This window comes from Poecilia reticulata, chromosome 10 (genome assembly GCF_904066995.2).
Source record: "Poecilia reticulata chromosome 10, P_reticulata-male-v2, whole genome shotgun sequence".
Classification (NCBI taxonomy): Eukaryota; Metazoa; Chordata; class Actinopteri; order Cyprinodontiformes; family Poeciliidae; genus Poecilia; species Poecilia reticulata.
In genome coordinates this window covers 12,730,985-12,744,036 of record NC_088839.1, presented here as the reverse complement: position 1 = coordinate 12,744,036, position 13,052 = coordinate 12,730,985, and the positions used below count along the sequence as shown (strand labels likewise).

The following is a 13,052-nucleotide window of genomic DNA, read 5'->3' as shown; positions in this document are numbered from 1 at the left end:
ATATCTTTATTGTAGCAAAAAAAAATCCCATCCCTCATAAAATACAGATTAGCTATTCTTAAATAGAAAAATACTTGTTTTATTTCAAAATAAAAGCTCGGATCCAACCACTGACTGGAAAATGCCACAAGTTATTGTTCGGGACCTTAAAGTGCAGGCGAAGGCCTCTTTTAGTTCATCAAGAGGAAACCAAGTCAGGATCTCAGACAAACGAGTGAGTTTTCTTCACTTTTGAAATCCAGCAGCGCAACATCTAATCTACTGGAGCAAACAGCAGCAGCTCTGCCTCACTTCCATGTGAACATCTGGGAACCAGTTGGGAATAAACTGCCTCTCTGTCACTGTCTCCCAGTCTGACTGTCCTCCGTGTCGCTGAGAGTCAAGGATTCACCATCGCTGCTGCTGGAGGACGCTTCTGACGTGTTGGACTCCAACACAGATGAAGGTCCGAGTATGATCAGGTGGTTGATGGATTGGTCTCTCTGCTGCTGCTGCTCCTCTCCCGTCAGCAGCATGGCTGGCTGCGCAGCCGCGTCCGGGCGGATCGAGTGAATCAAGTTCCTCCTGGAGGTCTTCTCTGACCCTGAGCGGGGGCCTCTGGACTCCTGCTGCACCACGCCGGCCAGCAGCTCAGACAGCTCAGTGATGTAGATCTGCGCCATCTGGAGGGTGTCGTACTTGGACAACTTTTTCTCGTTTTCCAGCGATGGAATGACGCTCCTCAGTTCGTCGAAGGCTTTGTTCAGACCGTGCATCCGCCTGCGCTCCCTGGCGTTGGCTGCGACGCGCCGGTGTCTCTGAGGCCCCAAGCCGCTCCCCTTGTCTCCATCGGATGCCCTCGCGTGGCCCGTCTCTGCGGACGCGCACTCGTGGAGTCTACCCACTGACCCGAGTTTCTCCAGGGAAATCCCAGCATCTGCGGCGCCGTGCGCTTCCCTCCGCGAAAAGCCACGGACCGAGTTTGAGGAAATCCACGTTTTGGAGCTGAGGTGGGCCAGATTTTTCTGCTGTAGCAGGGAGAAGTCCTCCGGGTACTCTGGCCAGCCCGGAAGCTCTGCTTTTGCGGTCATCATCAGTGACAGCCTGCGGTGCAGTGGATATTGCGCACGGGACTCTCCGCGTCTTTGGAGAGGTTTTGCTCCGGCGCCGCCAATTTATAGAGCCTCCCCTCAGTCACCTTGCTGTCACTCCCTGCCCAGTGACAGCCCTGCCGTCTCAGGAGAGAGCAGCCTCTGACCCTGTCAAAGAACAATCAGACAAAGCTCGACTTTTTCTCCCCTATTGTGCTTTGTAACTCAATCACGACCTTGTTGTTATCCTCACACATGAGGGGAGCTGGAGTATTAATCATTCAGGAGCGTGTATGTGCACTGGAGGTCTAGAAAGTTTGGATAAAGGAAGAAAAGGGTGTAACGTCTCTCTTAACTGGAATGAAAGTAAACGTTGCAAACGCAAATTTAATGGATAAATGCGGATCATATTGCAAGTGTGCTTGCCAAGACTCAACGTTATGCACAACGACTTTTGAGCTTGAACTGAAACATGATCCACATTTAAATACACCGATGAAACCAGCTGTTATTTGGTCTAGCAGTTTATTTTGATGGAGCAGAAATTTTGTAAGATTAATGGCTGAAAGGTTCTAAAATAAGCATGTTAAACTTTAAAATCTGCTTTGTCAACAGAGTTGCATTATAACAAATTGTTACATCTTGCTTATATATATATATATATATATATATATATATATATATATATTGCACTGGTGTCTCAAGAGAATTCTGATATGAACATCTCCAGTGTTTATGCCCTTACTTCAGGTCAAGTATAAATGAACGGGAGAATCTAAAGCCTCTAACTCTATTGTAATGTCTCCAGAAGAATCACCAGAGAAAGAGCAAGTCAAATCAAATATCTCCAGTTTGACTTGTATTTTAAAATAGTAAATATTGCTTCATTGTTCAGCCTGTCTGTCAAGATAGCATGAAAATGTTTTTCCCCCCGACAGCAACAGCTAAAGATGTTTAAGTTTAAGAAGCTCAACTTGTTAGTAAGTTTAACTTTATCATTCGCACTGAACTAACTTAAGCTAAACTCAATTTTTTACTGCAGCAGAGAAACTTTTTCAATCACAAATCTTGTGGCAATTTTTCCAAATTTTCTATTTGTAATTCAAGCCACAAAATCAAACCAGCTTTTCATTTTTACCGCTGGTAACACGCAATGACTGGCAAGTAAATACGTTACATCTTCTGTTAAACTCTTAAACCTTCTTAGAGGATTTGCAATCAAAATAAAAGTGCTAAAGTTGGTATGATTCAACCATTGGTATGAGTCAACATTACATTTATGATATAAACCCTTGATAAAAAGTGTAAACCCATTTAGCCCCAAAAAAATAATTTTTACAGTGGTCAAAATAATCTTTATTGAATTGACAGAAGAGACACTACACACTAAATGTCTGTGTGCAGTGAACAGCAATCCTTTCTGGATTAACCATGTACCATCATCAGCCATGGTAAAATGAATTTGAGCTTTTTTTTAAACATAAAACTAACCACTAGCTCTGATCTCTGAGCGAGGGAAAGGCAGCTCTGGAGAACAAATGCATGCTCAAACAAACAGTAAAAAAAAGGCCAATCTTTCCCTGATTATTTGCAGAAGAATAATAAAACGAACAGGTGGGAGACAAGGCTGAGACGCACCTGTCTATGCAGCGAAACCACGATAACTGATAAGTTGTCTGAAGGCGATTTATGAATCCTTTAAGAGCAGGAGGAAAACATTCATAAAAGAGGTAGTTACACCGTTAAATAACCAGGTTCCTGTTGTTGCTGTTGCTGCCAAAATGAAGATGTTGTTTTCGTGTGAAGGATGATTGATTAGGCTACAAATTTCAGATTTAGTAACTTGGCTCCTGCCCTGTGCCTATCAGCTGGTGTCCCCTGGCACCCCTCACAAGCCACGCACCTCTGGTGGACGCAGTGTCACCCACGTCTCCCATATGCTGCCCACGGCGCTCCGAAGCTAATCACTCATTAGGGCGTCAATTACTGCAGAGGAGCAGCTTCAGCACCAGGCGCAGACCTGTCCCGCTGGGAGATCTTGAGATCGTGTAGACCGGCGATGGTGACTTGGACACGCTTTACATTCAGCCCTTCTCACCCCTGTCGAAGTGTGTGGAGTTGGTGTTTGTGCGGTTCCGTGTGAGAGAGACAGTCGGGGTCGGGCAGTGTTAGTGAAAATCACCGTGACCTGCCTCGCCGCCAGCAGTTTAATGAGGCCTGGTCTTAGTTGAATAAATCGGCACGTTCTTCTCCCGGGGAGTCCATTCAGGGTTTTTTTTTTTGTTTTTTTTTGTATTATTTGGGGGCCTGCATGAATATTTCATTCCTTCGGCATCACTGCCAGCACAACAGCCTGTAACCCTGCGTGCAGGCTTTAAAAATGCGGCTACACTTCCCATCTGGTGCAGGGCGGGAGCGGAGGAGTGGCAGCGCAGGCCGAGGAGGTGTGAGGGAACATTGCTGAGGTCAACTTCTACTGACCCGCTGAAGCGCCCCGTGGCTCCTGCTGGGGGCCTTTACTTTACACTGAGACGTGGTGGATAGTATGGACTCCATGTTAACTCACTTCAGGTTAGTCACAGGCTTCACAACTAAAAGGTTTTAGAAGACAGGACGTTCTATGGGCTGTAACTATACATGCATACATTATAGATTTCAGTCTATAAATAGATTATAATAATTTTCCTGACCAAAATAAAATAACCAAAAGCTATGTCAGCAGAAACAACGTGGTACGTAGCAAAAATGGTAAATAAATATGATTTTTAAAATAATGCAAAGTTTTCTACAAGATTATTTTATGTTAAATTTAAATGATGTCATCTCAATATAATATCGGTTCAATTTTACTCAGCCAAGCAAGCAAATAAAAAAAAATAAATAACATGACTAAGAAATAAATCTATTTATTATTAGATATTGTTGCTTATAAACCCAAATTATGTTTTACAATTGTATAAATATTTAAAGTTAAAAATATGTTATCTATTACATTATGTCCTTAAATTGCTTTTCAGTCCGATTAAATAAAATTTATGCATGAGCGTTATGTAAATAAAACAATACATGTTGAATCTGATGACTGATGCCAGCAAAACAAACACAGCTTTTGACGGAAACTCCAAATAGCCTCAAATATTTAACTTCTAAACATTATTATTTTCGTTAGTAATCATTTTCCCACAGATTTCTTCCTACTCTCTGCAGCAAGAGGTAACCAGCTCCACCGAATTCAGCTTCAACCAGGCACTGCACTGACGACACCAGTCCAACATGGTCAGTCCAACCTGGTCGGACAAATTTCCCTCAGAAAATTTCACAACATCCGCTTACCGCCAACGGCTGCACACAACTCGCCACCGGCCTGGCAACCAGAGAGCTGCAGATGACTGCCTCTGGCCCGCGATGCTAGTGATGGAACCTGGCGTCAGTCCAGGCGCTTTGTTTCCTGAGCCCTAACCATTATTCAAACCTTAATCAGCCAAGAACAGCAGCACCCACTTGTGTCGACACAATGCCCCCGTGGCTGCTGTTCAGCTAACCACCCGAGCTACTGGATTTAGCATAGGTGGCTCGGACTTGAACCCAAGAGAGTTAGTTGCTGTTAAAAACTTCTTCTGACCAATAGTGGCAAATCATAGAAGTGAAAAATGTTTTGAATTTATTTAAAAAAATATATTTCTCCGTTTTGAGATTTGTGTGTTTTATTTAAAGACAAACAAAAAGTCTGGAGAGGAAGGATTCATTCTCAAATGTATTCAGGCCTAGACTTTGACTAGGACTTTCTAATACATTAAAAATACTTTGATCTGAACAGTACCATTGGCTACCGGGTCTTTTTCTGAAGTTGGTATTTTTCTTCTGTACCTGCTAAATAACAAGCACCCCCTGCAGCATGATGCTGCCACTACCATGTATTACTATGGAGACGGTGTGTCCAGGCTGATGTGCAGTGTCTCACATAAGAGCTTCTTGCACCTCAGATAAAAAGTTCAGTTTGTCCTTGTATCATAACTAACATGTTCTAAAAGTCCCTAAGGCCACCGGAGAGCAGGTGTGTTTTCACTGAGATTAATATACCGACAGATGGACTCCATTCACTAATTAGGTGACTGCTGAAAATAATTGGTTGCACTGGATTTAATTTAGGTGTATTACACACTTTTCAAATGTCCATTAAAAAAAAGAAAGCATGTATCCTATAGTTCTGTGCCTCTTTGTTCTGCTTTTTCACATATAATTCCAATTAAATGCACTGAAGTTTGTTATTTTGTGGAAAAATGTGGAAAAAAACAAAAAAAACCATACAAATACTTCTACAAGGCACTGCACATGGTCTGGTTATTTTAATAGCAATCATACTTATTAAACACAGCATGACGGGTGATGTGCCAAGCAAACCAAACAGTCTTGATGTTTCTCAGGGGACGCACTCAAACCCACTCAGTGAGCTCCCTAGGGAGCCACAAGGGCCCCAAATGTTCCCTCGTCTGTTAGGCTTGATTTAAGACAATTTTGTCCAATTTAAGGATAAACTCATGCTAAATTTATTTCTCAGCCACATTAGTGTATTTAGTAACCTAAACCCTGGCTTATTGTTGCTTAATATTATTACATTATTATTAAAGTAATACTGGTATTTATTGGACCTATTCTCAAAATGCAGGTCTATAAAGTGAAATAATTGTGATAAATAAGTGATGAACAAGAAACTTTAAACCAAAAATGCCTCATACTTTTTTGGTTCAGTAAAAAAAAAAAAAAAAAAAAAAAAAAAAGAATATTATTTTCTATCAACAGGATTGTTACCGCCACGCCCTTTCGGATGCTTCGGTAATCTAAAGTTGATGAGTCTTAGTGGAAGTTTCTATGTCAACTATCGTTTTATTTAATTAAAGATCCTTTAATTTCCTTACAAAAGACTGCGTGGATTATTTTACACAATCGTGCACCAGCAACAGAGAGCCTCTTGATGTTGGAAACAGTCTATAGTCTGTAATTATCCCCTCACACCCGAAGCTACGGAGGTGGTTCTGGTGAGCACAGAGAGAAAGCTTAATGCTTGGGTTTCAGACGCAAATTAGGACAATTAGCGGCCTCATTAATTTGGGAAGAGGGAAGTAATATTCTCCTTACAGAAACGGTTCATTAAGTTAATGGTATCTGTGGCAAAGGGCTAATTGATGAACTCAAAAAGACAGTGGGTAGCTCTCTCTCTCTAGCTCTCTCTCTCTCTCTCTCTCTGACTTTATGCTGTGTGTCATCATCTTTCGTTTAGAAGCTGTTTGTAATGATCTCCTGCTCTCCTTTCGGTCACCTCGAGCATAACCGCGCGCGCATGCTCCACTGAAGTGGAAGGAAATGTCGCGATGCTTTAAGTCGAGGTCCTGCAGGGGGTTGCCTTCTCAGTCCGAGTCCGACAGACGGGGTCCGAAGGAGCCGGTACTTCAGGCAGAACAAAGCAGGTTCTTACAGCCGGACCTGCACCGATGATCACAGTGTTCCGGGCGACACGTGCCACCCACTCAGCATCTGTAAGGGGGATGGATATCTTGCTCGGATTGGGCAATTAAAAAAAAGCTACTCAAAATAATACTTTAACCACACCATTATTTACTTTAAAAAGAAAACTCACTGGAGCTGTGTGTGTGTGGAAAAAGTGACCTGTGACTTAATAAAAGAAAATCCTTTTTATGGATGAACTTATTATATATTTTTCATATTACTGAAGAACTGTCCAGGGTTTGAATTGCTGGAAATAACCCCGTGACCATGCCAGCATAAGGGGGTATAGACAATCAATCAATCAATCAATCAATCAATCAATCAATCAATCAATCAATCAATCAATCAATCAATCAATCAATCAATCAATCAATCAAACAGCATTAATTTGTTATTGCTATAAGGAGCTGGTAGTTTAGGTAAATAGTTATTTAAAGTCTATTCATTCACACATACAGCTGTTTTCAGTTCTGTATTTCTACTTAGCAGGTTTATGTTCTGCTTTCAACTAATGAAAACTCATTTAGTTTCTTAGAAAATTAGAATGCTACATGCAGGGCCTGCTGCTGAGAAGCATCCCCTCAGCATTGTGCTGCCACCACCAGTGAGGATGGAGTGTTTGGCGTCTGCCCAGCTTTGTTGCCTAGTGGCCAAAAAGCTTCATTTTGATCTCATCAGATCAAAACACTTTCTTCCACTTGACCATGACCGCTCTTGGCAAACTAAGCTCAGATCAGTTTTCACTTTGACATTAAATGTTTGTTCTTTTCAGATATTTTTTCAGCAAAAAAAAAAATCATTTTTTTCCTAATGATTTATTTGTAAAAGAAACAAAAGGGTGAATGTGAGATTAATGAAAAATATGTTTAATGCCTAGCAATAAGCTTTGGTACAACAAAGATTCAATCAGCCATAAACAAATGTTCTCAATTTTTGAGCTTTGTGTAGAAAAACACAACCCACATATCTTATTTCTAAAAGGCAGTAGTGCTAATGTGTTTAGATGTGCACAGTTACAGAAGTAAGCTAAACATTATTCCTTAAATTCAGATCATAGTACTTTCACCACTCAATATAGGTGGAGGACGTATCCTACATCTATACAAATAATCCAATTTTTGCATGAACTTTTATGCTTCTTGATCAATCTTTTCTAATCTTGCTGATTTTCTTTCAAAATACTATTAAAACCTTGTGAAACCACAATGAAATGCATGTTTTAGTGTTTCTTTCTCTTTTTTTGTTGTTGTAATGTACCAGCACACCATATGGCAGATAGGCAAACACGTGCGTCGAGTGTGTTGTAAAGAACCAGTCCATCAACTGGAAGAAGAAAGGCGTCCAGACACTTGAGCATCAGGGACCCTGAAAGCTGTCAGCGGTGGATAGACACTTATTATCCATTACCCACTGAATGCCTGGGCGGGCTATTGTGGTTGTAATGACATCATTATATGCCGTTGATGGGCAGGCGTGCAGACGAGTGAACAGCATCTTTAGTCCAAATCCATTTTTATGATGAAGGACTCCATTGAAACTTTGGCCCTGGGCCCAAGTGAAAGTTGTTTTCTATTGTTCATACACTGTAACGCATTTCTAAGACCCAGAAAGGAGAGAGCCCTTTTTTTTTTTTTTTAATGCAGTTTTGTTTTTTTTTTGTCGGTTTTATAGTGTTAAAAAAGGCGAGGCTACCTTGTGGTGATTTTTGAAGCTTCGGTTCGGTTTGCGGCGGTGTTGTTTTGGAAGAATTCACACAGTGACCATTTGCATACAGTTCAAACCAGAAGTTTACATACATAAAATAAAAAAAGACACATTCACATTTTTGTCTGAAGTTAAATCACACCAAACATTTCTTGTTTTAGGTCTGCAAGAGTTGCCAAAAAGTGAGAGAAAGAATATGGCAGAGATTTATTTTTTATGTCTTCAAAATCAGAGGAAGAACATGTGTATGTGCCGGGATGTATTTCCTTTTTGTGTGTTTAATCTTCTGGTTTTAGGTGTTAATAGCAGAAGTTTGACACTTGGATGTATAAAAACAAATTTGTCATATGTTCCCAGAAGCTGCAGAGCAACAAGAGTAAGAAAGAACAAATCATTTCATCTTCCTTTTTTCCATGGCTACTGTCTTCCTTTATTAGTTTTATTCTCTTTTGTGTTGGTTTGCATTTATTGTATGTATAGTAATTTTCATTTATGTTGTCTGTCGTATTCATTATTTGTTTCTAAAGTCACTTCTGCTACCTTAGTGTCAGATCTCCAAATTCCTTCTTTGAAGAGTTTTTGCAGTTGTTTGCTGCAGTTTTGTGTCATCTCCTGTCTTTTGTGAGTCCTTCTGATGTCTCTTTGTGGTTAGTTAAAGGAGCTGAAAATCTCTGTGGGCTTTCTTTGTGATTTTCAGTCCTACTTGTAGTGGGAACCAACATCTTTGTTGTTCTGTGAGTCGCATGCCTCCCTTTGCCATCCAGGTTCTTTGAGTCTCGACTGATGACGAACACAAGACCCTAACAGCTTCTTTAAATGAAATCTCTTGCACAATTCTGTTGTTGGGTATGTCTTTATTTTGTATTTTAATTCCTACAGTTTATGGTTTATGGTGAAATCTCAAGACTGTAAAGTGGAAGGAAAATGATACATCGCTTTCATTTTTTTTTAAATTATAAAAACTGAAAATGCATCAATCATTTGTATTTAACTTCCTTTAAAGGGGGTAAATATTTCATGTATTTTTTTTATAGCTGTGTTTTCCAGGTACAAAGTGTCATTTCATAGCACAATCGGGTAACTGTGTTATCTTCAATTATAAAGATGCTGTACATCTCAAGCATGGCTTAAAAGCAATTTGACTGTGTAATTTGACAGATTCTGTCTCTTTAAGAACCTCATACTCTTCCCTACACTCCACCTTCAGCACGTCATCACAACAGTGCTTCTCATCATGCTGTTTACGGCTGCACTAGCGAGTGTTGGAGTGAGAGGTAGTTCGTCTGATAAGCCCAGCAGACTCAGAGTCTCACCAGGTGTTTGTTCATTGCTGCTGCCGCTAGTCTAGTGGAGCTGAGTGGGGAAGGCATGATGGAAGGATGCTCTGTGAGGCGGAAGCTCGACCCAAAGAGACATGAACAAGTGTTTAAGCACCCCAAATGGCTTCCACATAATATTAAAAGATTTCTCAAACATGCATGAAAGAATCGAAGTAACACTCCAGGTATGTTTTTGATTCGGTATGAGTTGTGCGTAATACCTCACAACTGTAATCCCCCCCAACTAAACCTAGGCTAATCAAAAAAGAAACCCAAAAGCCCATAGTAGCTCTCCTGGTGCTGCAAAGAACCTTTACCTTTCTGCATAAAACCCCTCAAATGTGGTGGAAAACTTCCACACTTCACACCAATCTAAAAAGACATCACCCACATGATGACGTGTGATAGTGGATGCATAATACTGTTAGGCTTCTTTTCTTCGACATGGCTTCTGGAGCTGGTCAGAGTTGATGGGAGAGCAACTGGAGATAAATCCCAGTGAAATTCTTGGAAAGACAACTGCGAGAGGCTGCAGCAGACTTGAGACATATCTAGTTTAGTGGGTATGTTAAAATAACGAGTACACAGATGCTTTCCCTCTCTAAATTTATTCTTTTTTTTATTTTATTTGAGTGATTTTATGTCTCTCATATTTCGGCTCCAAACCGGCTCCAAGTAAACGACGGTTAGAGATAAGATTTATTGTGGCGACAAATAATAAGCTTTCAAATGAATCTTAGCTTTTAGGGCGAGGGTGCCTGGTTTGCTGCAATACTCCCAGATTCCACCAGATGGAGACAACACAGCAGGCAACAAACGTGTGGCATTAATGGCATCATATCAGAGCGGGTTCATTGTTCAGTCAGAGGAACCACATAACACATTTCAGAGCTGCCAGTCAGACACAAATCCTGCAGGATGCAATGATGGAGTTGATAAAAAAAAAAAAAAGAAAGAAAGATGGAGGCCTGAGTGAGAGTCAGAACCAGAGGTTCGATGGGGCAGAATAGATGTCACGACCCCATAATAATGCAATCCAAATCGTCACATCATAAAAGATGGACTTTTCTTACTAAAAGGGATCATCGCCGCATTGTCATTCAGTGTAAGGTTGCAAGGTAAATCTCGTCAGGTACGTTAAGTGTCTTGCAGCCAACAGTAGAGAGCAGTAGCACTCTTTGTAAGGGAGCTGAGCGGCGCAGCATGTGGCTGCTTGTCAGCTGAGATGAGCAACACTTTGTCCACTGACCCCTCTGACCTTGTGGACTGAATTAAACGTGCTTCACAAAGCGAAGAGTCGTTATGATGTGGCTATCTCGGAATCACGGCAGACTGTTTTCACTTAGCGATCGGCTAAAAGTGCATGACCTTCAGCGTCTTTAATGTCCATAGAGTGAGCGCAGTGCCTCAGAAATCACGGTGGATTACTCTCACCTTACCCCGTTGTCCTCTTTGGTATGATCCCTGCGTGTGTTTGATATATATGGCAGAAATGCTTTGGACTTATTTTTATGTCAGACACTTTTTACAAAAAAAAGCCAAAATAAAAACGGAGGGAGAGGGGAGGTGTCGGGAGTGGGTCACAGAGACTTTGTTTGTAAAAAGGAGATTAATAACAACAATGCCTGTGTGCGATCACAGTCAGGAGGTTAGTGCAACAAGATTATTTCATTAGAGAGAAAGTGACAGACACAACCATCTGCAATTATAGTGATGCAGTCCCTGTAATTTAGCACTAAAGATTATTCATCAACCCTCTGTATAGATTTTCTATGGTCAATAAATATAATTGGATTGAAAATCAGTAACGTCCTAGTCTACACCAACGTCCGGTGGGGGGAGGTAGGTTTTGCAACCTTTAGTTTGTGTTCCTGCATCCAATTATTACTGCTGTTTTTTGGGTGGGGGCTGGGGGGAGTGGGCTTTGTGTGTTCAGGAAAAAATGATAGCAGTGTAAAGAGATGAAGCCTTAACCATGATTCAGCTGGAGGAGATGGTTTAGTCTGTGCGTGTGTGTGTGTGCGCGGAGGAAGTCCACATACCTAACATTATGAAAAGAGCAGCAAACTGCACCTGCTAGCTAATTGTTCCCATGCTGACGCTCCGGATGGTTGTGATCTCTCCTTTTAAAGCCTTGCCTTCAGATGTGGGAGTGTGACTCGGGAGTGGCGAAGGACCGAGAAACGCAGCGAGGCAGAGGAAGCACGGGACTGCTGATGGCAATCTGCGTCTTAATCCAGGCAGAGCTGATTTTGCTGCTATAATCCCCAAGTGATTTCCATCTGTAATGTACACTGGCGGTGACGCCAGAGGATTTGTGAAGGTGGCCGTCGCTCCCGCAGAAAGACCTTCCTTAATGCCGCCTTCACGGTCGCGGCACAAAGGAGATAAAACGCCGTCGTCACAGATCTGCTGCATGTAAACCATTTGCATTGGGATTCTCAGCCATGTGAAGCTACCGAGGGCAAGTGGCATGTGTTGATGTAGGCTGAGTGAAGCAGTGAGCAGAGATGTTTAGACTGAAAGGGGAAGACGAGGGACGACGTTAGAACAGAAACACGTAGCAGGAACAATGTAAAAGTTTCTGCTTGGGATGAGAGGTGCTAAAATATGTTGTTCCTCAGATTGCTTAGTCACATGTCAGAGAGACTCGTGGTTCGTTACCAGTAGTCGATCAAATCGATTTTATGGCGGAGGACGTTGGGGTTTTATCTTTAAGCGTTTTATTCAGCTTCAAAAAGTAATTCTTGCTTAAAAGAATCATTCACATTTCAAACAGATCAAATGCCAAATTTTATTTGTATGATTTTCTCAGCTGGAAGTGCAGAGTGGCAGAGAGATTTGGTAAAAACTGTTGTTTCACTTAATCGCTGTCATGTTTCTGCTTTGGCTCAACTCCGCAACACCGACGGAAACCGATTTCTCAAATATTTTTGTTCTGCCCTGCTGCGGTTTCAAACGTATAACACACCAGATGGAAATGTGCATATTCTGTAGAAATCTGACACACACACACACACACAAAAAACATGCTCTATATAAAAGTAACATTTGAAGCTAACCAGAGTCAATTTTAGTTTCTCATTTTGAAGTAACATGTTCAGTGTTGTTGTCTCTGTTGGGTCAATTGGTGAAAATGACCCTTTAATTTTTGAGATCCATAAATTTAACCAAACAGAAATATTTTCAATCATTGAGTCTTACAGCCACTTTATCTTGATTTTGTTTCTGATTACTGCTGTAATCTTCAAGTAATTTGTTGCTCCTTGTGATGTTATGAATCACAAGAAGAAAGAAAAAACTAATCAACATTATTAATATATTTCTTTGTTTAAATGTAATAGTTATTCATGAATTTCCCAAATTTGACCTACATTTCAATCTGAAAATCCCATCGTTTGCTTTAACATCGAAACTGATTATAAAAAAAAACAAAAACAAAAAAGCCAAATGT

General features: G+C 41.0%; 1 protein-coding gene across 1 annotated transcript; it reads right to left on the bottom strand.

Moving 5' to 3' along the window:
- Positions 1-32: 32 nt before the first annotated feature.
- On the bottom strand, positions 33-1,112 carry atoh1b (atonal bHLH transcription factor 1b). The gene has a single exon (XM_008419930.3). The coding sequence runs from the start codon at positions 1,071-1,073 to the stop codon at positions 339-341; it is 735 nt and encodes a 244-aa protein (XP_008418152.1). The 5' UTR covers positions 1,074-1,112; the 3' UTR covers positions 33-338.
- Between the last annotated feature and the right edge of the window lie 11,940 nt (positions 1,113-13,052).